General features: G+C 47.7%; 1 protein-coding gene across 9 annotated transcripts in view; it reads right to left on the bottom strand.

Annotated features, from left to right (window-relative positions):
- ITPR2 (inositol 1,4,5-trisphosphate receptor type 2) overlaps positions 1–27514 on the bottom strand; it is a 4412221-nt gene that overhangs the window by 956146 nt on the left and 3428561 nt on the right. For all 9 annotated transcript variants that reach the window (XM_069628470.1, XM_069628469.1, XM_069628465.1 and 6 more), the window contains one exon: positions 8709–8965. In XM_069628470.1, coding sequence (XP_069484571.1) covers positions 8709–8965 — 257 coding nt within the window. The remainder of the gene's footprint in view (positions 1–8708; positions 8966–27514) is intronic.

Below are 27514 nucleotides of genomic sequence, written 5' to 3' on the forward strand. Positions count from 1 at the left end.
GAAACCTTAAGAAAGTGTTCGTTTGAATCACTGGGCCTCATTACAACCCAGGCGGTAAGTTCCCTACTTTACCACCATGGTGTAAACTCTGTTTACACCATGGTGGATGGCGGATTTACCGCCCCATTCCAAGATGAGTGGGGGGGTAAATCCCCATTCCCCATTTACCCTTCCCCATTCCCATTTTTGCCCCTTAGGGCATAATGGGAGTGGGGAAGGCGCTAATTACGGCACCGTAAATTACGGTGCCGTAATTAGCACCAAGGCGGGTTAGCGCCTTGCATTTTAACGCCTGCTTAAAGCAGGCGTTAAAATGGTAATCAGGCGTTAAGGGTTAACGGCGCCGACGGCGCCGTTAAACCCTTAACGCCTGGGTTGTAATGAGGCCCACTGTATTTGTTGGTCCTTTGTGTAAATTGTTCTACTGCTCACTCTACTCTTGAGATAAATCTGGCTGCTCAGCCACTGCTACCACATTCCTGTGTAGTACAGGCTTGTACCAAAGGTGAAATTGTACTGACACTTGTAGGCTTAATTGCATGTAGTGTTCCCCAAAGGTTCTGCATGTGATTCTGCCTAACAAGTTGCTGCCCCTATCAGACACAACTTCTTTAGGGAAGCCAACCCTAGTAAATATGCCAGGTAAAGCTTTTGCAACTGGCTTGGCAGTCACAGGGCCTCATTATAAGTTTTGCGGAACAGGTTAACGGGCTCCGCTAATGGAGGCGGACCCGTTAAACCCGTCCAGTGAAATTATGAGGTCCCCTCGCGGGACCTGGTAAGGACGCCTGGTAAAACCAGGTGTCGTTACCGGGTCCCGCGAGGGGAAGAGGGAGCTAACAACGGGCCGGTCGTAATCGGCCCGTTGTTAGCTCCCTCTCCCATTCCCATTGAGCCCTATGGAGGCTCAGATGGGAAGGGGGAAGGTCTGGGCCGGGTTCCCAGAGGGAGGCATTACCAGGCCCTCCGAACTCGGAATGGCCCAGTAATTCCTCATTCTGGGAACCCCGTAAAGGAGCCCAGTTTGGCGGCAGCCATGGAGCTAATAGCTTCATGGCTCCGCCAAACTCGTAATGAGGCCCACAGTCTTCAATGGGATGTCCTTGGGATACCTGGTAATACCTGGTAAAATGGTCGACCAGCACCAGGATAAACCTATTGCCTGAGGATGTTTGGGGATCAAGGGGACCAACAATGTCGATCCCTACCCTCTCAATTGGTACCCCCACAACTGGGAGTGGTACCAATGGAGCTTGGATTGCTGTGCCACTTTTTCCAGATAACTGGCAGGTGGCACAACTCCTGCAGTGACTTTCTATTTGCACCCCCATCTTGGGCCAGTATAAATGAATGGATAACCTTTGCTTGGGTCTCTTGATACCAAGGTGACCAGCAAGGGGTACTTCATGCGCCAACTGCAAGAGGAAGGGTCTTACAGCAAGGGGAACCACCAACCTCCTATGGCTACTGCTGTAGCCTCTGTAGGCTCACTGTAGAGGAGCCCACCTTCCCAATAAATCCTATGCTTCCCAGGAGGTTCACCTCCAAGCTAGGAGCAGGCCTGTCTCCTTAGGCCTTCCAGAGATGGACCCTCATGTTGACCCCTACTGAATTCAATTCTGTCAGGACCACCTTCTAACAAACCTTGTAGTTCAGGATGGTCATTGGGATCAAAAACATCAGGTAACACCTCTTCCTCACCAGGTTCAGGTTTTGACCAACTACCTCCACCTCACTGGTAAGTGAGTTAGGGGGAATATTTTCTTTCCCTCTTCTGTCTTTCTTTACTCCTTTAACCTTGGGTTCCCCCTTTGGCTTGGGCTTTGCAATGGTCTTGGCCAGGGCAGCCCTTGTTTGTGACCTTGTGCAGGGCCTCTCTACTGTCTCTGCCACAAGCCCTAAAGCTCTGAGATCATTCCCCAGCAAGACCTTTCCTGGGACATCTCTCTGAATGCTCACTGGAATCCTGACCACTGTACCATTTATAGTAAGATGTACAGGCATAACTGGGAACTTTAGAGGTGGGCCATCAGCCAACTTAGTGGGTAACAGAGGGGCTCTGGCAACTTCCTCTGGATCTACCAAGATAGAATCCACTACAGTTCTGCTGCACTCACTATCCCTAAGGGCAGGAGTATCTACTCCATTAATCAGCACACTGTCTTCAAAGTAGTGCTTGGTATTATCAGGAATCCTAGCATAAGCCTCTGAGACTTTAGGCTCCCAAGAACCCAGGAAACTAAAACTACCTCAGAATCTATCCCACTGGGGAAGGAGTGTGAGGTGAAGGATGCCCCTGTAATCCATTCTTCCTCATAGTTGGAGAAGGCCAGATTAGCAGAGTGGACCCCAAAGGTTTTGACCTTATATCTGGGGTCACCGTTCACATGGTCACTTGCTCGACAAGCCACACAAGATCTACTGGGTCTTGGGACATAGGGAGGCTTGTTATAACCAGAGTTCTGTTTTGGAGGATAACCTCCAGTACCCTGTGTGTTCTCTTGTGACTTACCTTTGCATTTCTTTTTGTGGATCTTTTGGGAGGAAGTTTTATCAGCTAACCCACCCTCCTTATCTTTGGACTTTTCCCCTCCTCCTGCTTACCAGGATGAGTCTTGTCCTCATGGGACACTCTATGTGACACCCACAAATCTGCTGCTATGGCCAGTTTCTTAGGATCTAACTCCATCAAATGTATCAAATTGCTTAAACTCAGGTGAACAAGATGCAAAAATATGTTCAAGCATGACAAGACATATCATGCCCTCAAAGGTGGAGACCTTATAGCCTTCAACCCACCCAGTCTAGTTCTTTAACGAATCAGTCATATCTGACACCCAAGTACTTCCTTCATTCTTTTTGTACTCTCTAAACCTCTTCAAGTATTGGGCAGGAGTCTTCCCAAACTTTAAGATGAGAGTTTGCTTCAACATTGCAAAATCTACTCTTTCAGCTTTTGACATTTCCATAATAGCACTGCAGACAGAATGGAGTAGTCTGCTGAGCAACCATGCAATCTTATCAGCATTTACAACCTCTTGAACTTCTCAAATGCAGTCAACCAGTCCATAATGTCATTCTTCTCATCATACACATTGAGCAGATCTTTAAGACATTGTGGATAAGAGGAGGACCCAGCCCCATGTCCAGATCCCTTGGATCCATTTGAAACTTGAACCTTGGCCAGTCCCAACTGGTGATCCCTGTCCTTCTGTTTTTCTGCCTGCTCTATCTTCAGCTTGGACATGTGAAATTCAAGCTCCTTCTGCCTAAACAGCAGCTCTTGCTTCTTGAATTCCAGCATGTCCTCAGCACTAGAGCTTGCAGAGGAAACATTGGACATTACATCATCCAGGTCCTCATGGGCACCATGAATGAGGGCAGCGACAGAACTGTCAGTTCTGCCAGTGGGAGCAGCCCCACCTCCTTCTGCACTCTCACCAGAGGCTATGGCACTGAGTTGCAACTCTTGCCATTCCATGATTCTCTGAATCATTTCCACTTTTGTACCTTGATCAAGTAAACATCTCTCAGTACACATCTTTCTCAATGTTTCTGATCTAGAAGCATTTAAGGTTGTAAAGGTACTTGTTTCCATTATATTAGATAGGTCTACGGCCTTTACAGTTATTACTACTAGGTCACTATGTGTCCTCGGTAGGGGTAATCTGAAATGCCTTCACTAGTGTGCACCACTGGATACCTTCAGTTCTATCCCACCGCTGTGCACCAAATTGTTAAGACAGATTTCTAAACTCTGACCTGGTGGGCAGAGGTTGAGAAGGCCAGCCTAGTTTCTTGGGGCAACCTTCTGGACAAGCCAGAAAAATCAAGGTATCATTGGCGGCGGTCGAGACTAGGTCTCAGGAGAGGTGAGGGTGACTAAAAGACCTCAATGAGCACACACAGTAAAGGACACTTACAAATCACTCCCAGTCAGGAATAGATATATTAAAAAATACAAATACATTTATTTCAAGGCCTTTGAGTTTCAACACAATAGTTATTAACAGTAACACTTCTAAACCAACACATTCCTACTAAAATACATATATACAAGACCAAAGTAGCCTAAAGGGTTAATGCACAAAATGGGTCCACAGCCTAGAAAGGGAAGGAAGCAGGTACTGCAAAGAGTCTTTAGGCAATTCTGCAACAAACACAATCCTAACTGAAAGCAGTCCAGTCCCTAAAATGAGAGGAGCCTATTGCTCCAATGTACTTGCAATGCTGGCGCACAAGGTAGTGCAGATGGCCGAAACAGGGTCTTTTGTAGGGTCTGTAGCAGCTCAGGAAGGTGGGTGAGGTGATGCAGACTAAGTTCCCACTTTTCGTGGAGGTTCTTCCCAACAGGGCAGAGCAGGTTCCATGACTTGGGAATAGTTCGCTAGTTTGCACTAGCAGTGGAAAGGAGAGGGGCCTTTAGAGGTCACTTGTGCGTAAAAATAGATGGATGCGCTAGGGGCCACCGGTTAGGGTTGCAATTACCAAACTGCGGCAGTCAAGTCCACTTCGGTTGCAGGTTCAAATGCGGCAATCTCGCGGCTTTGCAGCTTTCAGCAACGAAGTTACAGCGTTGATTCCCAAATGGGACAGTGGCAATTTCTCTGCTCCTGTTAGATGGATCAGGACAGTTCCGCTGTAGCAGGCTTCAGGGCACAGAGGAGCACAGCTGCAATGAGTTTGCAGAGTTCGTCACCATGGCTGGGTGACATGGTAAACAGAGCTTGCGATGTACCAAGTTTCAAAGGCCTCCTTGAAACAGTGGCGGTTTCAGAGCAAAGCACCTGCGCAAGCTGGTCAGCCAATTGGTTGGCCCAGGGACACTTCCGAGAAGGCTAACTTGCAGGGTTTGTTGAAGGTGCAGAGAATAGTTGGTCCCACTATTCCAATGGGTCGAAGCGTCTTCGCAAACCTTCTAGGACGACCAGATGCGGAGGGGTCCAGCGGGATGACAGCGGACTGAGGGTGCCAAACCTTCCGGCGGGTCACGAGCGGTTCCTCGACTCGGCTTCTTAGTTTCAGGATACTTGGATCCTATCCTTTGTTCAGTGAGAACTCCAGAGATCGACATGTGTCGGGATGCGCATTGGCCCCCGCAGGGGGTAATGGGCGCACCTGGGTCTGGGGGCACCAAGAGCGGACCGACCGCTCCTCTCGCGGCAGTCGCCTGCGCCGGCAGCGGGGGAGCCCGAGCCGATGCTCGGCGACGCGGTGTGTCACCGTTGCACTTACCTGCCGGAGGGCGGGCCGTTGCTCGGGGACGCGGCGCGTCGCTGCCGCATTCGCCCGTGGGAGATCCCAGGCCTAGGGACGGGAGGGGAACGGAGACCCTCCCTGACAAGGAAGGGGGGCGATCAGCCCTTCAGCGAGCCGCGGATCGCGGCTGGAAGACGCCTGGAGCCAGGGCCCACCCATACCCAACGCGACCATATTTTGGGTCACGTGATTGCCTCAACAGTTCCCAGCGGATTGGATGGAATCATGCAGGCACGGCAGCCTTTATGGGAGGCGGGTCAATCCGGCAGCAGCCAATAGGATGCCGGCTGGTCAGGGCTGATGGCAATTGCTGGGGGCTTGATGCTAAGGTAGCCCATAAAAGCCCGCCAAAAGAAACTGACGAGGCTCTCTCATTTTGCAGGGAAGGAACGAAGAGGAGGAACGAAGGCCAGAGTGGTGGGCCTATCCAGACACCACGATATAGAATAATCTTGAGGACTGCCTCACCATATTCTGAAGGGATCAAACCCTGGTGAAGTGAACCAGAGGACATTATGTTTTGATTTGTTAAGGACCCTTTATCCAGTTGGAATAAATATAATTCTCAGCACCTGCCTGTCTCCTGAAGGTTATTTCCCACAACATGGTATGGGTGTTTGGAGCCTTCCCTTATCCAAAATCTACTTTGCGCCAAAACGAAGAGGACCCAATGGGAGATCTGCTCAGATACAGGCATATCATACGTGGACCGATCATGGACCATGGTGGCCCCAGGCATTCACAGCACACCAGACTCTCTGGCACCCAGGATGTGTATTGGAACCAGACAGTCCAGCCCACATCCTGGAAGCACACACACTAAGGGATGCAGAAGCCTGCAAAAGCTTGGCGTTTCGTGGGGAATGCTTGCCCAAATAAGGACTGACCCGGGTCAGTTCGACCTGGGGAAGGTGAAGGGGCAAGATGGCCAAAGGACAAAGAACCATGTGGCATGGCCATTTTGGAGCAATGCCAGCTATTTGTGCCAAACGCAGTAATCGTGGTTTATCTGGCCTGAAAGGGTTACAAATATATGAAAAGATAAGCTGCCACCAGACCTGTCCAAGGCACACCTGCACTTCCCCTAATAAATCCTTGGAGAGTATCTAGAGCCTTTAGAAATGACAGAACGACCCAAGTGCACTATACTGGAAGGTACATTGTGCACTTGCAACATGTTGCAGAAAAGTTGCAACATTGACATGGACTAAGGGAAACAAAGTCTCCCAGTACTGACTGTCTTTAAGGGCATGTCAGTTTCCCCATGATAAAGTGAGAGACAAGCCCAGGGGAATGCAGCAGAAGGCTGTGCTACTCTGGCAAAGTCAGACTATGGTGTTAGACTATGGTGTTTAACATCAGCAAAAAGTTGGGGGTACACAATTGACGGGAAAATTACACATGGAATGGAAATCTTTCTTAACACAAGTCCCAGCCCACTTTTTTACTTGTGCTTTGGCAGGTGCTAGAGGCATTCCCGTGCCATGCCTCGCACCACATCTCCATGCCCACTACCCTGGAACATATAAATGCCACAAAGGTGCGTTTCTATGGAGAAGCCCACATGCCAAATGTAATTGCTGCACTAGACTGCATCCATGTGGCTTTGGCTGCCCCCCGCCTAGGCATCTGAAGAGACATACCGGAGCAGGAAGTTGTTCCACTCCATGATTGTGCAGGTTATGTGCGAAGCTGCCCTGACAATAACACACGGCTGCACCCGCTTTGTTGGATCCACCCATGATGCTATGTAATAGCACCCTGCCTGCATACATGGAGAGCCACAGAGGACAACGAATATGGATGTGGCTGAGTACATGTTCCATCACACAATACAATGTTGCTATACAAGTACAATGCAATGTGAAGGGGGGCATTCCTACTACTGACCAATGCATGGCCTGTCAAGGCCCCATATATGCAGGACAGGCCCCCTCACGCCACACATGATACCCACCAACCCACAGGACTAGGCCGAGCAGGACTATGCAGCATTATGAAAAAGGAAAGAAAAATGAGTGGGCGGGACCCTCTTTTTGTAAGCGGGGGCCTGACTCTAGAGGGTGGATGCAATGAGAGAGAGAGAAGTAGAGTCAACGGCTACCCTAACCCGAAGCGTGACGTGGGGTCTCTGTATTGCAGCGGAGCTAGATAGTTGATAGCTTAAAGGACTAAATCACTTTGTGATACACAAATTATCTCAAAAGAAATGTTTAATTACACTAACAAAAAGACTTATTTTTACAAAAAGTGCTGTGGCACTGAAAAGTACGCATCGTTGAGCACATGGTGAGCTGCACATTCGTGGGTTAGTAAGCAGAGTGATCAAGTTGTTACATTTATTGCTTAAGTTCAAAATACGTTCATACTGACGTAGTCCAATTGACACACCCTGCATACGGATGTCATTCTATACTTTCTCACTATGGAAGGCTATATTTTACTATACTTTGATAGAATTGTTCTACGTAAGCCACCACTGCAAATTAAAATAAAGTCTAGCATGATGTGACATGAACAAACTCTTAATAATAACCTTTTTTTTAATTTAACGTGATTTACATGGTTATACAACTGACAACCAATACTATAACAAAACATTCTTGCCCGTTGCATCTATATAACCCTGCGTTTTTAGCAACTACTTCCCGCATTCCCATCCTCTTATCCTCCCCTCATGCATTTTATTTATTCCAGCATGGGAACGTCTGTATACCCCTGGAGAGGGGAAACTATGGGCAAGCATAGGCGCTCTGATACTACTACGGTGGTGATTTGGTGCAGTTTATACTGACAGCTTCTCGTCACAGTGGTGATCCAAATCTTGCTACATTTTAATTCATGAAAAAGGTTTCTAGACCTGTTTTTTGATGAACTGATATGTGCATCATGTTTTTCAAAGCAATCTGCTTATTTCAAATTGCTTAATTTAAGAGAGACACTAACAGCTTTTCAGGTCGCAATTCTTTGCAGCACACCAGAGGTGTCATGTGGTATGGACATTGCAGGGAAAGGACTTGGGTGAGTGAGAATGGAAAAATTACAGCTAAACATGTCATGCAAGATGGTGATTCTGATCATCTCTGAATAGGAGACTCCCAGAATGATGGAGTCATGTGATCAAGGTTGAGACATCTGCGTCGACGATGAACTCATGAGCCTGTCTAGCACGATCTGAACAGGGGTTGGAGGTATCTCCTTAAGGACTGAACATTGCGTTTCGATTCTCAAAGGTTATTTGCTAATTTTGTTTTTGGTTCCAGGGTAATGTGAAGTGCAGGCTCAACAGAAATATCATATGGAAAAATGTACATACAAAAAAAAAACATTTAGCCGAGCATGAGTAAAAGATTGCAATTTCCAGTGTGCCCTGTTCTGCCATGCTACAATATATAGAGACACAGAGAGACAACATTGTAAGGGGGATTTCTTTACTCAGTTCCAAATACCTGAAGCTCCCTGTTGTGGTTCTCACAGAGCAGCTGCAGAAACCTCAGGATCGGCTGCATGATGGTTATAGCTGGGCTAATCACTGCTTCCTCTGTCGCCTTCTCTTCCGTTGTCCCACCGTCTGCTCCCATGGCCATATCATCTATGTCAGGGTCGATCTCTCTTCGATACACACAGTATGCTTTCGAGGTTGCAGAGCTTGCTTCTGTCAATTGACTTTTCATCCCCTCTTTCAAATGCAGTTGTGGATCCCTGGCTATAGTAAAAATAAATAAAAATAATCCCTTTCAGCAATATCGTGCAGGAAATAAGGAGACTTAACCTACTTTTATATCTGGAAATAAAAAAGTAATTTGTGCACATTTCAGAAATTTCATCTCCTAACATTTCTTTTCTTGCCTTAAAGTCTAACCTAGAAGAAAAAAAGACTTACATCTGATAAGGTTCTTTCTGATGGCTGTTATTCCCACAGGATCCTCATCTATGATAAGACATGCATTACTTACTGTAAAAGCATTTCAATGATTGTATCTGCTTAGATTCACAAGCTGTGCATATAGTCTGACATCCAGTGGTCACCGCAGAGTATTGCATCTTGTCTTTCGAAAATCGAAAGAGGACGTCGACATGGGCGTGCCTGTAACACTATCCCTATCATGACGTGTAGTGTACCCAAAATCCCTCACACGTCGAGGTCCCTGTGATTGCATTTTTTTGCCGTGAGGGAGCCTTATGACTATTGTGAGTGAGTACAGAAAGAGAGAAGTAGTAAGACGTCTATGTTCCTTCCTTCCGAGCGGAGAGGAAGGGTGGGCGCATGTGAATCTAAGAAGATACAATAATCAGAAATGCTTTTACGGTAAGTAGTGCATGTCTTCTGATGCTTGTTAATCTGCTTAGAATCACATGCTGTGCATAGACTAGTGAGCAGTACCCGGAGTTGGAGGTAGGTTGTGAGAAGGAACAGTAGTGAAAAGATGTCTTAGTACTGCTTGTCCCACCTGAGAATCAGACCTAGAGTGAGCGTCTAGGCAATAGTGTTTTGTAAAGGTGTGTTCAGGACTCCAAGTTGCTGCTTTGCAAATGGACTCAAGGGGAACATTTGCAATGAATGCTATGGAAGCCCCAGTGCCTCGAGTAGAATGTGCTCTAGGCTTGAAGGGCATTTCTCTCTTAGCAAGAATGTAACAGAGTGTGATACATTTGACAATCCACCTACAGATAGTGGATTTGGAGACCGGGTCTCCTGCTCTACCAGCTGCCACTGAAATGAAAAACTGATTCGTCTTTCTCAGTGGTCGAGTTCTTTCCAGGTAAAACATGACTGCTCTGCTTACATCTAGTGTGTGCAGGCTTCTTTTTCCCATGTTTGAAGAGTTTTGAAAGAACATTGGTAGTTCTATGGATTGGTTCACATGGAACTTTGAAATTAATTTAGGCGCAAACCTAGGGTGAGTGCGCAGAACCACCTTATCTCTGTGAACTGTTACAAAGGGGTCTAAAACTGAGAGCGCTTGTAGTTCACTTACTCTCGTGATGGAAGTAATAGCTATTAAAAAGGCAGTCTTGTTGGTGAGATCTTTAAGACTTGCTCTATGCATGGGCTCGAAAGGAGACCCCATAAATCTAGTCAGCACCATGTTTAGGTCCCATCCGGGAGCTGGGTTAGAAATGGGAGGGTGAATTCTCTTCACTCCCTCCATGAAAGCCTTAATAACTGGTATCTTCCACCACAACACCTTCTGTTGTGATGTAGTGCAGGCTGAAAGAGCAGCTAAGTGAACCTTTAGAGAGTTAAAGACCAGGCCTGAGTCATGTAAATGAGGCAGGTACAAAACAATGTGTGTGGGAGAGCAGTCAATAGGGTTGATGCTCTTAGAGTTGCACAAACCGTTTCCACTTACAGGAATAGCAATATCGAGTGTTAGGTTTTCTTGCCTCCCTGAGAATGTCCATACATCTTTGAGGGAGTTGCAGGTGCCCAAACTCTATGACTTCAGGAGCCAGGCCGCTAAGTTCAATGTCGGCGGGCATGGGTGAAGAGTCTCCCCTTTGTCTTGTAACAACATGTTGTACAGGGAAGGCAGTTTCACTGGAGGAGATAGAGACATCTCCATCAGATGAGCGAACCAGGGTTGGCGGGCCCACATGGTGGCCACCAATATCATGGTGACTGGTTCCTGGTACATCTTGTGCACTATCTTGTTGAGTATGGGAGTCAGAGGAAAAAGCGTAAACAGATTTCCATGACCATGTTATCCAGAGTCTGTTCCCCTTGGAACGGTTCTGGGGATACCTGGAGGAGTAATCTTGGCATTGAGTATTCTCCAGAGTTGCGAACAAGTCGATCTCTGGGAAGCCATATTCTATGAAAACATTGACGACGATGTCTTTGTGTAATCGCCATTCGTACTCCATTGGTAGTGGGAAATCTGTGCTGAGTACGTCTGCCAGAAGATCGAGTTCCCCTGGAACATGTTGTGTTTGAGAGCTCACTTCCAAATGTTCTGGGACAGTTTGGACAGCCCTGGAGAGTGAGTGCCCCCCTGTTTGTTCAGATAGTACATGGCCGTGGTGCTGTCTGTGAGATTCAGAACCGTCTTTCCCTGCAGTTGTGTCTGGAAAGCTTTCAGTGCTTTGAACACTGCTAATAGTTCCAACAGGTTTATGTGGTTGGATGCTATGTCTGACGACCAAACTCTGTGCGCTGTTTGTTGAAGCAGGTGAGCTCCCCACCCTGTGAGAGATGCGCCTGTAGTTAGAGTGGCCTCCACTGCGGGGGTGGTGAAGGATTTCCCCTTCAAGAGGTTGTCCCCGACCACCACCGTAGCGAGAGAACGAGGGCTGGAGAGACGACCACTAGATCGTCCCATTGTCCGCTGGCCTGACACCACTGGCTGTTGAGCCACTCCTGCATTGGACGCATGCACAAACGCATTTAGGGAACCAAGTAAATACATGACGCCATCATTCCTAACAGTCAGATAGCTTTGAGTACCGTCACCTCTCGACTGGCTACATATTGAGAGATTTGAAACAGCATGTTTCGGACCCTCTTATTGGAGGGGAAGACGAGGCTGTTCTTTGTTCGGATTAGAGCCCCTAGGAAATGTTTGACCTGACTGGGGTCTAGGCTGGATTTCTTCTCGTCGATTGAGAATCACAGAATGAATATAAGATCTATCGTTCTTTGGGTATTTGACAGACAGGTTTCGTAAGAGTCCCCTGTTATGAGCCATCGTCAAGGAAAGACCGGGATGGATTGCCTATGCAGGTGTGCTGCTGCCACCGCTAGTATCTTTGTAAATACCCTTGGTACGTATGCTATGCCGAAGGGTAGTACCTTGAACTGATAGTGCTTGTCTTGTATCATGAACCTGAGGTATTTTCTATGCACTGGCAACATTGAAATATGAAAGTATGCATCTTTCACGTCCAGTGTTGCCATGTAATCCCCCTGTGAAAGCAGGGAATCACTTCCTGCAGAGTGACCATGCAGAACTACTTTTGTGGCTGTACAAATTTGTTCGCTGGACGCAGATCTAGTACCGAGCGCATGGTGAGATCCTTTTTGGGTACAAGGAAGTACACTGAATAAATACCTTTGTTTACCTGTTACAGTGGTACGACCTCAATGGCTCCCTTCTCTTGTGTCTCGACTTCCTGAAGAAGGATACGCAGATGGTCTGGTGTCAGTCGTCTTGCATGTGGAGGTCTGAACGTTGGAGACCGGCTGAACTCTATACAGTACCCGTGGGCCACGGTCTTTAGCACCCACTGGTCTGTAGTTATCCCCTCCCATGCCAGAAGGAATGATGTCAACCGGGGAGGCATGGGAGGGGACCCAAATCTTCGGGTCATTTTGAACCTGAGGCCGGGGCACCTCTGGGGGTAGGGTTCCGGCCCCTTCCTTTCCCACAACGCTGACCCCTCTGGGGATACGGGGTGATGTATCCGCTGGTTCCCTGTGGAGAGGACCAATTGTTTCCCGAGGTGTAATGTTGTTGAGGGAAGTGTTGGCCACGAAAAAGGCATCTGGACCCAGATCCTCGTCTTTTGGAAGGTATTTGTGTAATTTGGTCCAGCGTCTTAGGGTATCGCGCTCCTTTTTTGCAGTCTCGAGAGCCTCGTCGACCGCTCTTCCAAGCAGGTTGGATTCTTCCAAGCATTTACTAATAAGTGACGCTTGCGTTTCTGGCTTGAAACCAGAGTTTTTTAGCCACGCATGTCTTTTTAGAAGGGTGCCCTGAGCCAAAGATCGACCAGCTGTCTCAGCAGAATCCAAAGTGTTCTTATCTTAAGTATACTCTGGTTTACTTGTCTGCCCTCGGTTACCGTGGCCAGGAGACAAGTCCATAGTGGTTCGGGAACCTTCTGTAGGCCTTTCTGTAACAAGGCCCACTGAGCGTCCGCATAGCTGGCTAATAAGGTGGTATTGTTAGCGATGCGTATAGGAAAAGCTGCTGCGGTCGTGATCCTCTTTCCAAGGGCGTAAAGCCTTTTACACTCCTTGTCAGGGGGTGCCTCGCCGGTTGACAGAGGAACCCCTGCCCTTTTCCTTCTAGTGGTCACCACCAGGGAGTCTGGGGTGAAGTGACCTCTAATATAAAAGGGATCAGAGGGGAAGGCCGAAAAAGCTTTTATATCCTCAGATTAACTGCTCTTGTGAGTGCAGGTGTTGATAACATGGGAGTCAGACACTTCTTAATCGAGTTAAGGAGAGGAATAGCCTGGCTGGCCGGGCACTTGTCTTTAAGAATATCCTCCACAAAGTAAGTTTCAGGGACAGCTTCATCGGTGGCGATTTTGAAATGTTCTGCTGCTTTGCGCAACATGACGTTAAACGTCATTTGATCGTCCACTGGCGAGGGCTGTCTAGTGGAAGTAGTTTGGGGGGGAATCCAAACACAGGGCATCAGGATCTGGTGAAGGATTTGGAGACTGCCAAGGCTGAGGGTCACCCATATCCGGGTTTTCCCTCCACCCCTCTATGGGGTCATGCATATCCTCAGGGTCGATGAAATGATCTTCATCCTGAGTTCCTGCAGGAACCTCCTCCTCAGTGAGGTCGTGAGTGTACACATCCTCTTCCTGAGAGGGGTCAAAGAGTCATGGGAATTTAGCCACAGGGTCCCAAGGGCTTTCTTCCCGTGGTCTTCTGGGGGTGGATTGCTCTGAACGGGTAACAAACCTGTCAAGCCTCTCCATACAATTTTCCAACTTTTCCCTAGTTCAAACAGAGGACCCAGAGGTGTCTAGAGGTGGACAGGGCTCCTGTAAACGATCCTCTGCCGCCAAACGTCGAGATATTTGTCTCAGCGTCGAAGAAATACCTTCCTTGCCTTCTGAAAACTCCTCCCGGGGGACCAACAGAGGTGGCGTGCCCCTATGCCTCTCCTTCGGCCTGGCGGAGGGTTCCGGTACTCCTCTTAGGCTATCTTTGGATTTCGACGGATCCTTGGACTTGACAGATCCTTGGCCTTTTCCGTAGGCCTCGCCGAATCCCCTGACTGCCGCCTATGAGCGTCGGCCCAAACAATTCTCGCTATGCTTTCAGCAACGTCCTCCGCAGACGGGAGGCGCATAGCCTCGGCCTGCGGCTGTGAAATTTTCAGCGGAGCCGGAGGCTTGTCTCCGGCGGATGCCTTCTTCGGCGGAGCCGGGGCCTTGTCGTCGGCGGACGCCTGACGGGCGCCTTCTTACTATGCGTCTCGACGGAACTTGGGATATTAGAAGTGGCGCCCTTTGTTTTCAAAGGCCCTGTCGCTAGGCGCATATGTGGCTGCGGGGAGGGCTGCCGATCGTGACGGTCGGCGGGTACGGCCGGAACTTCCGGTGTACCCGTTGGCGCTGAGGTCCTCTTTGTTAGGAAAGATTTCATACTGTAGGTCATTTTCCTTCCATGTGGCAACCCCCAAACTTTTTGCTGTTGTTTTACACCCTGATCTCGACTTTGCCAGAGAAGCACGGCCTCCTACCGCACTCCTCTGGGCTTTCGCTCCATTCTTTCGGGGAAACTGACATGCCCTTAAGACAGTCAGTACCGGGAAATGTTGTTTTCCGTAGTTCTTTCTCTCATGTTGCAGCTTTCGCGCAACATGACACAAGAGGGCACTGTAAGCTAAGTTACTGCTCTCTTGGGTCTCTAGTCACTCTACAGGCCCTAGAAACTCTCACTGGATTGTTAACGAACGGTGCAAGTGAATCACGGACAGGACTGGTGGTGGCGATCGTTTCTTTGTGTTTTGAGCTCCTTTTGGCTGTTTAAGCGCGTTTCTCACGCTTAGCCCAAAATGGTGGCCTGGCTCCCAAAATGGCCAGACCACGAGGCTCTTTGTCCTGCCCGCTGACCGTCTTGCCCCCTTCACCTTCAACAGGTCGAGCCGACCCGGGGCCTTCCTTATTTGGGCATGTACTTTCCTGCAAAACACAGATGTTTTCACTGGCTTCTACAGGCCTGGTCTGAGCCTCCAGGATGTGGGCGGGGATGTGTGGTCCCAATACACATCCTGGGTGCCAGAGAGTCTAGTGTGTCTTGAATGCCTGGGACCACAGTGGTCCGTGATAGGTCCAAGTATGGTGTGAGTGTTTTGTGAGCAGATCTCCCATTGGGTCCTCTCTGTTTTGGCGCGAAGGGAACTCTGGATAAGAGGAGGCTGGAAACACCACTAGCATGTCGATCTCCTGAGTTCTCACGAACAAGGATACAGGAGCCAAGTATCCTGCAACCAAGAGGCTGAACCGAGGAATCGCTGGTGACCCGCTGAAGGACTGCTCCTCTGCACTGTTTTCGCTCTGTGAAACCATTCTGCCTCTGATCGAACGAGAAGGCCTGTACTGGTACTTCGACCCTTTGGAATAGTGGGAACAACTATTCTCGGCATCTTCATCATCTCCTGCACGTAAGCCTTTGGAAGCGTCTCTGGGCCATCCAGTGGACTGACCAGCCTACGTAGGAGTCTTGCTCTGTTACCGCCGTCAGGTTGTGCTGTATTCCGAGTCCTTGACACTCTCACACAATTCGTACACTTGGCATTCCCAGGTCTGAAGTGAGAAGTGTACATTGGGCTGAAACACACACGGCCACTTCGTTGCCCTGCTGTGGTAACAATCTGTGCGGGTTCACTGCGTTTGGGACATCCTCAACTCTAACTTCTGCTGCCGTGGAATCTACACGACGCCGAGACGTCCCCTGCTCGTATCTGAACCTGCCAGCACTGAAACTGATGCGGAGAAGCCTGGGTTTGCCTGCATCGGGGACCGGTGAGTAGCAACGCTAGGAACTGGTCGCCCTCCTGCAGTAGCCCGTAGCTTTTCCTCGCTGTGTTAAACAGCACACCTTTTTCGCACTCGAGCTCTGCTTCTGCCCGCAAGTGGAGGCCGCGCTTGAGTAGCGGAGATCTGTTCGCCCTCCTTTGTTCACCGCTCTGAACTGCCTGACTTCCTTGAAGAGACTCCCCTTGGCCCATTGGCACCAGCGTGTGCAGGTACTTTTCTTCGTAGGGCTCGGACTTCCTTCTAGTTAGGTGGCCTCTGAAGGCGAACTGGGTCTAACGATTACTTGCACTGCCTGTTTACCTCCCCATCTAGGTGGTCTGCATATTTCGTGCTTCGAACTCTTTAGACCCTTCGGTAATTGTATATATATTGTATTTGATTGTGATGTGTTGGTTGACTTGAGTTTTATCGTGATTCTTTGCTATGGTCAATATTACAAAGGCCTTGTAATAAATGTGTCTATATTTTTAATATAACACCTGCTTGGAGTAATTTGTAAGCGTCCTTGCTTTGTGTGCTCATTGCGGGCTTTCAGTCACCCTCACCCCTCTTGAGACCTAGTCTTGACCGCCGCGATCGCTCCCTTGATAAGTCTGGTTTGTCCAGAGGTTACCCTGTTCCAAGAAACTAGGCTGGCCTTCTGAACCTCTGCCCCTCCAGGACAGAGTTCAGAAATCCATCTTAACACTCTTCGACTTTGTCGAAGACTGACTGGGGGTTGTGTGCTTAGTGATTTGCAAATGTTTGTCTTTGTCACTGGGGTGTATCTTCCCTATAGCAGTGCCTGAGCCGTGCCTGGCGGGGCCGGGGACAGACGATGCAGAAAGGGAGCGGTCCTTCGAAAGGTCAACGACCCCCGGTTCGGAGGTATGTTCCTCACTATTGTCAGTGTCACACTCAGTGCTTGCGGCAGCGGGAGATGAATCGGCCTTCAACATCCCCTGGGCCGTCCACCGCTTGACACAGCGCTCCTTCAATGTTTTACGACAGAGGAGCTTGCAAGCCGCACAACCTTCTTCGTTGTGATCGAGGCGCAAGCAACGGTTGCACCGTTGATACTTATCTCTCCAAGGAAATTTGCCTTTGCAAATGGGGCAAAACCTAAATGGAGTCCTCTCCATAGCTGAGGATAGGGAAAGTTGACGAAGACCAAAGAGGAAAGAGTGAGGAAAGGGAAAGGCATTCTCAGATTGTACAGAAATGTCCACCCCGACCCTGCTCTCCATACTGTGTAGGCCGGCTGTAAGGCCCAGCCACGTGGTCGGCAGCGCCGACTGGATCACCGTCCTTCGAAGGTTTGGAGGTTTCGGCAGAGATCTGTAACAGCCGTTGAAAGGAAGGACTGTTAGGGTTATCTTAAATAATGATATAAACTATTCGACCAAAGGTCGAAGGGACAATTGGCAATGTCTCTGACGAGCTCCGCTTAAGGCGACCAGTATGCTGGGCGAAAAAAAACAATCTGAGGGACCTCAAGGCGTGAGGGGTTTTGGGTACACTACAAGTCACGATAGGGATAGTGTTACAGGCACGCCCATGTCGACGTCCCCTTTTGATTCTCAAAAGACAAGATGCAATACTATGTGGTGACCACTGGATGTCGGACTATATGCACAGCATGTGATTCTAAGCAGATTAACAAGCATCAGAATCCATATTACCAGCATAGCTGCAATTCAGAAACCTTTTGCCACTAGGGGGCATAGCACGGCTCTGGGTCGGCTCTACTTGACATCCTTACACACCAAGCTCTGGGCCTGTCACTGAGGACAGTATATATTGTGGTGCTGCACCCCATGATCTCAGTTCCACCTTTATACCCAAGCACTCTGAGGCAGAGGGACCAAAGAAGGTGTACTAGCTATACGCAAAGTGGGTAAGGTTGGAGGGTGATGAGGAAACAAAGGCAGAAACATCCATCAGAAAGGACATTAACAGGGGTAAGTTATTTGTTCTTCTAACATTTCCATCCTTCCATTGATTCCTCATCTATGATAGAATTCCATAGCAGTGCGTAGACGTGGAGGAGGGAAGAGAGTAATTGGGCACCATCTATACCAGAAAACTCTGCAAATGGAGCGTCCAGCCCTGAGTGACAATCCAAGCAGTACTGTCTGGCAAACATGCGCAATGAGGCCCACTCAGCCACCTGGCATGTGTCCAGGACAGGGACCCTCCACCCCCTTCAGGGTAGAGGGAGGCAGCCAGCCCTCTGATCAAATGAGCCCTAAGACCTCCAGCAACATCCTTCCCAGCCAGATTGTAGCATTCTGAGATGCAGAGAATTGTCCACCTTGATGACACAGCCCTGCCAGCACAGGCACAAGCATAACCTACAAAAGGAAGGTCATCCTCCCTGATATCCCCTGTCCAAGAGACATAATCCAGGGGGCATGCACCATGTCCAGCTGATGGAATCGCTCCTCTGCTTTGGAAGGGTGAGGTAGAGGAAAGAACAAAGGAAGATGGATATTTTGAGAGATGGAAATTGGATACCACCTTCAGAAGAAGGATGTCCTCACTCTCAAAGTCACCTCTTTGGAGAAAACCAAAGGAGGAGACTTAACAAACAATTCCTGGAGCTCCCTCACTGGTCTCGCAGAAGTGATCACTACCGGGAAAATCCCTTAAGGGTGAGCAACCTAGAACATTAATGCAGGGTCTCAAATGCCCACAAGGAATGTCAATACTAAATTAAAACGGTATCGGGGGAAAAGCTTGAATAAAAAAAAACAATGCCAAATGTTGAAAATCACGTATAAAAAAAAAAGTCGAGTAAGGGGAGCATGAGTTGTGAGGTGTCCCCCGTACTCGACATTAATTAAATTCAGGGGTGGCGGTGATGTCTCCTGCAACCCTTAAAAGGGAAGCGGGGGACAAATAATGTTTTTTTTTTAAGAAAGAAAAAAGCACCCTGCGGCAGAAGTTCTGCCTCTCAATGGGAGGTGGAACACGCGTCGCAGGGATACAGCCGTGCAGAGGAGGAGCAGGTAAGTCAGTGGTAGAGGTAAGAATGCGTTATAGGGGGGTGGAGGGTGAGGGCATCGCGCATGGGGGTTGATGTGCGTGATTATTGCGTTACAGACATGTCGAATTCGTGATTTTAGAATTTGACATTTCGTGTGCGAAATAATCACGTACATCCAAATAAAACCCCACACTGGAACAACAAACTGGCACTGGGGAAACCTATTATACAATCCCCACAAAAACTGCATAACCATGGGAATTGTGAAGAACAAGCCTTGCTATGGGGTCCTTTTGAAATCTGAGATAGCGGTCAGGTACCCATTTAGAGTGCCAATCTGCAGGCTCGTCCAGGCGAAGGAAAGCAGAAAATTCAACACAAGGGATGTGGGACAAGTAAACAGAATCAGATTCCTCTCCTGGCACCAATCAGAAAATGTACATTGCTTACAGGCATAAATTGACTTGGTGGCAGGTCTCAGAGCTGAGAGGAGCATGTCCAAGCCGTCATCCAACAAATGTTACTCTGTATCCCAGCCTCTCATCACTAAAGCATGAAGGTTATAGCTGCTGAGGTTCAGGTGGAGGACCTGCCCCTCCAACTAAGGGAGCAGATATACTCTTATCTGGAGGCACCAGGGAGGATAGAGCCCAGTCTGCGGCAGTCAAGATTAATGTTGACCCGAACTGGCGCATCATCCTGAGAACCAGTAGAATGACAAGAATCAGAGGGGAAAGTAAAGAGGGAGCCAAACGTCGACTCGATCACCAGTGCACCCCACATAGCTAGCTCCCTGCCAGTGAAATTCCCTGGAGCAGGAAAACTTGTACTTCCTGATCATACTAGAAGTGATGAAGTCCACTTGAGGAGTTCCACAAAGGGAGAAAATATCCTCCAGAACCTCGGGTAGAACTCCAACTCGAGGGGGGCTAGAATCTTTCTGCTCAAGGTATCCACAATGCCATTCTCCATCGCAGCGAGAAGAGCTGCCATCAGAGACACATTGTTCTCCAGATGCCAGAACTACAGCCACATTGCTTCTCTGCACAGAGGCAAGGGCCCTACACCACCTTGCCTGTTAAGGTAATGCATGGCCACTGTGTTGTCCGTCAGGACCAGCATATTCTTGCCCTGTACTGAAGGGAGGAAGGCAGCAAAACTGAGCGCCCTCAACTCCAGCAAGTTGATGAGCTCTCGAGACTCTGATGGAGACCATAGTCCAGCAGATCTTACTGGTGAGCACCCCAGACCTGAGACAAAGGACAAAACTTCCACCGGGGTTGAACCATCACTTCCTCATCTCCATACAGGACGCATCCGTGACTAACATTACTCAGGGTTAGGGCTGTGGAAGCAGCGCCCCTTTCAAAAGATCGGTTTGCATGGACCATCATGCCAGGCCTTTGTAAACTCTCACTGAGACCAGCACAAGGTATGATGTGTTCCACTGAAACAGAGATCACTGACAACAGAGAAGCCACTGAAGCACAGCTGGGGCTCTAGTACTATAAGAATACAGGAGGCCAAAAAGCTCTCCTTTGATTGGAGGATATGAACCATCTTTAAGATGTTTGCCACTCAATCGTCGAGGAGTACAGCCCTGCCCAGACAAGTGCACAAGAATGCACTGATAAATCAAAGGGACTGGGATGGTGAGACCTGAGACTTTTTGAATGGAACAGCCCAAGCCGTTCAACCGACTACACGTACGGAACGGATATTCCGATGTCTGGTCTGGGGAGCGAGTTTGGATGAGCCAGTCATCCAGGAAGGGAAAGCCATGAATACCTTCATCCTGAGTCGAGTCACACCCACTGCCAGCTGCTTGGTGAACTCCGTGGGTGACAACGAAAAACCTAACAGCACAACTTTGAACTGGTAGTGGTAATCGCCATAACAAATATCAGGAACATCCGGTGCAGGAGGTGAATCAGCAGGTGGAAGTAGGCATCCTGAAGATCTAGTGATACAAGCCAGTACTGCAGATCAGGGGCTTGAAGGACAGGTTCAAGAGCCACAGCTGTAGTATTGGACACAAGTGCCCGTCCTTCTTCAGAGCCAATAAAAAGACTGAAGACCAGCCCCTTTCTCATTGTGAGCAGGGCACCAGTTCTAGATCACTTTTCCCCAGAAGCTGACAGTCCTCCTCCAATAGGAGAGGGTCTGGAGGAAAAAAGGGGCTGGAGGGGGGATGGTCCGCAGGGAGTTGAGCAAAGGGGAGACAACATCTCTAGTTAACAACCAGGCATCGAACGCAGTGAGACTGTGGTCTGTGGTCACCTCCGCAGGGGATTTGTGGTGTAAATGGTCTTCACAGAGGTTTAACACCCAGGCATCGAACGCGGTGAGACTGTGGTCACCTACGCATGGGATTTGTGGTGTAAATCACCTTCACAGAGTTTTTGCACCTGGGGACATGAAGAGCACTGTTGAGATGGAAATACCACCTGTGGGAGAATCCCAGCCTCCTGCTATGGCTGGCCGACACACCTGCTGTTTGCCTGAGAGAGCCTACCCTCTGCCCTGATGGATGTAGGAGGTGAATGGTGAAAATCATCTATCTCTGCTAGTGGGCGCTGCAGGCTGCTGCACTGCTAGGCCCGGACACTTTGACTTTGTTTTTGAGGATTTCAACCTCTTAAGGGAATTTTCTGCTTTTGTCCCAAACAGATTATGCCTGCTGAACGGCATATCTAGCAGCTTCCACTGAAGGTCCTAGGCAAAACCCGAGGTCATTATCTAGATTTACCTACTCATCAACCTTCCCTGTTGCCATTGCAGTTGCCACACAGTCAGCTGTGTCAAGGCCAGACCGAAGCCCATAGCGAAAGCCTCCCTACTACCTTTACCAGGGCTTCAAAGCCCTCTCTCACCTTCCTGATTTTGCCTGGGCACAGGAAGCAATGGCTGCTCTCAAGGCCAAACTACCTGAGGCAAAAACGTTCCTCCACTAAGCATCCAGCCTCTTGCTCTCTCGGTCAGAAGGCAAGGTGGGAAAATGGAATGTTTTTAGGTTTACTGTGGCACCCTGGACTGCCAGGCTCTCTCTCTCTCTCGCTCTCTCTCTCTCCCTAGAGAGAGAGAGGCATGAGTGGACAGAAAGGCTGGCTCTGATGGTGCCGGCCTGTGCTCCTCAGCAAGGTTCCAATCAAACACTTGGGCAGAAGCAATCTTCTCCAAACCTCCTCTTCCGGGGAATCCACTGCTCGATTTAAGGACAGTAAGGACCTCCATCCAAAATATTGGTAAGTTTGAATTGAACCTTCTGTTTGGATAGGGCTGATAACCCTATAGATTCAATTACCTTGGCCACTAGGCATTAGAAGGAATCCTGTGGATTCCCCAGAGTTGGTGTTGGTAAAATGTGCATATCCAGGAATGTGTACAAACACAAAAAGGATGGGATCCCTGTCCTCAACATAGGTGTCTCCTATTTACATCATAAATGCACCCATAGGAAGCAAATATTCCCAAGGTACTTCTGCTGTGCTGATCAAAACCAGAGAGGAAGGAGCGGGCCCCACAATGCCCAAGGATGGAGCTGCTTGGCGCAGTGATGGGTTGTCACCTGAGGGAGCGAGGGTGAGCCCATATGCTTGTATTGCAGTCCCTCGCAGAGTCCTTGCCGGCTTGTCAAAGCCTGGTGGGCCCTGATGGTGCCGCTGGTGCCAAGGCCGAAGCCGCTCATACTGTGGCCTTGGCAAAGATGTCTAGCTTCTTTAGCCTAAATCCTGCCTGTTCCTCCAGGGTGGAGGATTGTGTCAGAAATTATACATGCAGCACTGTCTCCTCCGATGAGTCCCATGATCAGTGACTCCTCTAATTCAAAGAAGACAACTGATGTCGAGAGGAGCTATCAAGTAAGTGTGATGTCTTGCAGTGCTTCTTTTTCTTCTATATCAGGGTAGTGGGCCAGTCTGCAGTCTTTCATTCTGCTCCAGCGACCTCTAAGGGGTCAGTCTGTCTTTTCCATCATGGAAAAAAGTTAATTGTTTTGTGGCACGCTCCCGTAAAGTCTTTGGGTGCATGGACTGGCATGACCTGCAGTCCTAAGGTTTGTGTTCCTCCCCCAAACAGTAAAGAAATATTGTGTGCAGGTAAGAGATGGACATCTGATACCCACACAAGACTTGAAGGCCAAGACCTTCACTGGATTTCGCTGGATTCGGCATGCCGCAAAACCAAAAACGTCCATGACAAAGTTGTGCTTATGAAGCAAGCAAAGTGCACAGAAAAATGGAACCAAGGTCATGGGCGCAGCACCTCAGTATATACTGGTCCCGATGTCATGTCTGGCGCAGGGTGTGTAGGGGTGGCGATGCAGAGCGCTGCTGCTATCCTAGGTAGCATAGAACTGTCCAACAATCAGCTGCGCTGGAGATATGAATTAGCACAGATGGGCAATCCATGGGGGAAAGGAATCCACTAGAAGTTATTTTAGGCCCCCTTCTTACAATACTTACCTGGCGGATATGGCAAAAGCTAACCACAGAACGAAAAATGACCCTAAACATAGGTGTACTAATATTGAATGCATATTTGCATTTTATACTATCAGTTCCATTGGAATGGTTTGCTGCAAAGGGAGAGACTACAACACATGCTTAATTTCAACACTACAATTACACATCTGCTGCTGTTGATTACTGATCTGTTTATGCCTGAGTAGAAGTAGTAATCGTTCTGAGAGACTCACTTGAGCCTATTCCTGGCTTCCTGAAATTGAGGCTGCCCTTCAATGACAGATTGGTTGCACAAGTTTTGACATTAGTAGAATTCATCTCTTCATTCTTAACAGAAAAACATCCCGGGGTTGTTAGATGTGTGCATAAAGCTTTCTAAGGATACATAGATTATAATGTCATTAAAAACAAGTAAGTCATTTTAATAAAACCATGCTGAATAAACACCATGATAGAGATAGTAAAGAAATGGGTCAACCATTCAACTTTAAAAATGCAAGGTAGAAAAAATACAATACCCTGTTAATGTGCACACCAACAAATGAATTATTTCACAACTGAAATGAAGATACATAATATTCCAATTGATCTTCATCACTATAGTTGCTTTTATCACTGTGTAAAGTTCTGCAGGGTGCAATAGTTCACTTATTTGAGGAAGATTATGCTCCAGTGGGATTACCAAACAACCTCAATGACTAAGTGAATAAAAGCAATGTGGAAAAATCCTTCTCTGTAATTGTGAGTAAAAAGGTTGCAGCCGCCACATGTTCTTGTAAGAAAAATTGAAGGGAAGTAGAAACTGGTCGAATCAGAGCACAATGCTGAAATGGTACCTTGCTGGGTTTTTTGATACTTGCAAGTATGGCACTTTACTGCATTCAAACGGTGTAGCATTCTTTAATCAATGGGTGAAATTTCAATGGGTTTTTTCCCAAGTAAATCTTACTGAAAAAACTCATTGAACTTTTTAGGGGGGGGTAGAAAAGTATATATATGGGGTGGTGGTGGTCGGGAAAAGGTAAAAAATAATAGGGGATGGGGGTTCGGGAGGAAAACCCCCAAAAATAAAAAATAAATCTAATTCTATTAGTTTTTAGGTAAAAAATACTCAGAAAAAACCCATCGAAATTTCACCCATTGATGAAATGACATAGAACCCATTCAAACATAAGGTAGTTACCAGAACTCTGCAAACAAGAAATATGGAGCCTGTGAAATGCAGAGAAACATTTCAACTAAACCAATAACACCAACATTCCTCGTAAATAGCGTGTTGCAAAATGCTAAAGAGAGACAAGAAACTGGCGCCTGTTTCTACATCATCTAGAAAAACACTGCAAAGTATGTAATAAAAGCCTGGTTTAAAACACTGAAATGTCAAGTTTAAAAAACACACCAGCCAATGAATGTATTCTTTCATATATGGTACTCTGAGCAGACAACAATCTGTGTTGCTCACATGATGGACAGGTCTGTTTCCCACAACCAGGGCTTTAAAGGCAAATCATGCATTTAAAGTTTCACCTTTGACCTAGGCCTACCCATTCAAACCCACCATCTGCCGAGTTAAGGGAAAATTAAACAAAGAGATGCATCAGCCACTCACATTAATCATTAGCCTCACAAAGAACCTCTGACAGCTGCTCAAATGATTCATTTGCTGACACAGATTTTCATGTGCACAGTTTAACAGAAATGAAAAGCAGATATATAAAATAGAAATAAAGTAGACCATTTAAATCATCATTATTTGATGTATTCAAAAATGATTTTGGATATACCTTCACAATTAATACGTTTACAAATAAACCAACAAGTGTTCTGAAACCACGAGAGTCTCTTCCATGAAATTAGACATATTATTATATATTAATAATTGATAAATTATGAAAAAGATTACAATTTCAGTCACAATTCATTGCACAAACTCATGTTGCATGTCCCTGAATTAAATTAAGCAAATCAGATCTACCCCTGTCACGTGCAAAAAATATGATCAACCTATGAAATTAAGGGAATGTATTTTCTGGAAATGTCAACCTGCTAAGCCTGCCGATGGGACTATTTCACCAAACAAAAAGTGTCATATAAATATGACAGTATGAGAAAATGAGAGAATATTTAAGTTTTCTTGACCCCGACGCCGCAGCACCGCACTCCGCATCCACGAACTCGGACCCTGCGAAGAAGAAGAAGAAAAACAAGGTTGGAACATCCCTCCTAGGGCCACCCCACATTTGAACCCCACGCGCCTCTTAGTTAACAACTTACCAGCTACTGTACCGCTGCAGCTTCGTTCCTAATTCCCTCCGGCTGCCGCCTTGAGCTCTGCAGCTTCTGCCGGGCCAGCAACATCACCTGCAAGGGAAGAAAGCAAAAGAGCAAACATCAAAAGTGGAACGGACAGCAATACAAGACAACAAACTTTGCAATACAACAAAAACAAACGAGGAAAGACAAAGGCAAACAAGAACACTTACCTGAAGTATAGTGGCTTAGTCGCAGCAGGACTGGATTACCACGTGCAAGGGACCAGTGAAGGAACTCGGTCCAGATCATACAAGTGCCCCTGCCAGAAGCAGCAGGACGGAGTGCTCGCCAAAGCTAATCAACAGAAGCAGTCCCGAGCAGCATCACCTATTACCACCAGTCACCACATAAGCGCAGAGGGCGAAGTCAGACCCGAGCGACCTCACCCCCGGGAGGGCTGCAACCGTGCCCCAACGCCTCCACAGGGACCAGGTGAGTGTAACAGTTTAAGGTAATGCCTTTTGGACTAAAGAATGCACCTGCTACATTCCAAAGGATGGTTAATCAAGTTCTGAATGGGATGGAGGACTTCTGTATGGCATACTTGGATGACATTACAGTGTTCAGCCCTACTTGGAAATAACATGTAGACCACTTAGGATATGTTTTGCAGACTCTTGAGCAGGCCCATCTGACCATAAAGGCTAGTAAATGCCAAATTGATAAGAGTAAGGTGGTCTACATTGGACATGAGGTAGGAGGAGGTGAAATCAGGCCATTGCCTAGCAAAGTACAGGCTGTAAAAAACTGGGCCACCCCTACTACTCAAACCCAAGTGAGAGCCTTCCTAGGCCCCACTGGGTACTATAGGAACTATCCCGGGAGGATAGCTCAGCGGCAGTGTGCGCGTCTTGGAAGCAAGACGACACGAAGCAACAACAGGTTCGATCCCCGGGTCCGCGCTTAAACCTCTTGGTGTTTAAGCGCGTTATAAATACGTAACTAAGACAAAAACACAATTACGCAACTAAGAAAAAAAAACAATTCCTGTAACAGCGCCTCGAAGCCTGCGGGCTGTGTGAGTGCTTTATAAATGTAAAATAAAATAAAAATAAACTTCATTGAGAACTATGGGACCATAGCGTCTCCCTTGAATGTGGTCTCCTCTCCCGAATTCCCTAAAAAGGTCAGGTGGAATGAGGAGTGCACTCAAGCATTTGAAGGCCTAAAGAAAGCCCTTTGTCAAGCTCCAGTCCTAAGAGCTCCTGACTATAACCAATACTTCATTGTGCAGACGGATGCTTCAAATACAGGTATAGGTCTAGTGCTTAGTCAAGTGGATGAGAAAGGTAGGGCGCACCCCATTTGCTTCATCAGCAGGAAACTGAAGGAACCAGAAACAAGGTAGGCAACCATTGAGCGTGAATGCTTTGCTATTGTGTGGTCACTGAAGAAGTTTAGGCCATACTTCTATAGATCTACTTTTGTGATTCAGACTGACCACCAACCCTTGGGATGGTTGATGCAAATGAAAGGGGAAAACCCAAAACTACTGAGATGGTCTATCAGCCTGCAAGGGTTTGATTTTACCATTGAACACAGGTCAGGGTGTCACCACCAAAATGCTGATGGTCTCTCCAGGATGTTTGACCGACTGGAGTAAGGAGATTCATCCAGGAGTGGATTAAATCCTCCTGCCCCTCAGTCTGGGGGGCAAGAGTGTTAGGGAGAATTCTCCAAATGTGCTAATTTCCCTTACCTTTTGAGACCACCAGCAACTTTGCTGGATTTCTAGGATTCGATTTTTTACCTGGAAAGAGTTGTATTTTGATGTGTGTTTTAC

This window comes from Ambystoma mexicanum, chromosome 12 (assembly GCF_040938575.1).
Source record: "Ambystoma mexicanum isolate Mex_15411 chromosome 12, UKY_AmexF1_1, whole genome shotgun sequence".
In the NCBI taxonomy this organism is placed as follows: Eukaryota; Metazoa; Chordata; class Amphibia; order Caudata; family Ambystomatidae; genus Ambystoma; species Ambystoma mexicanum.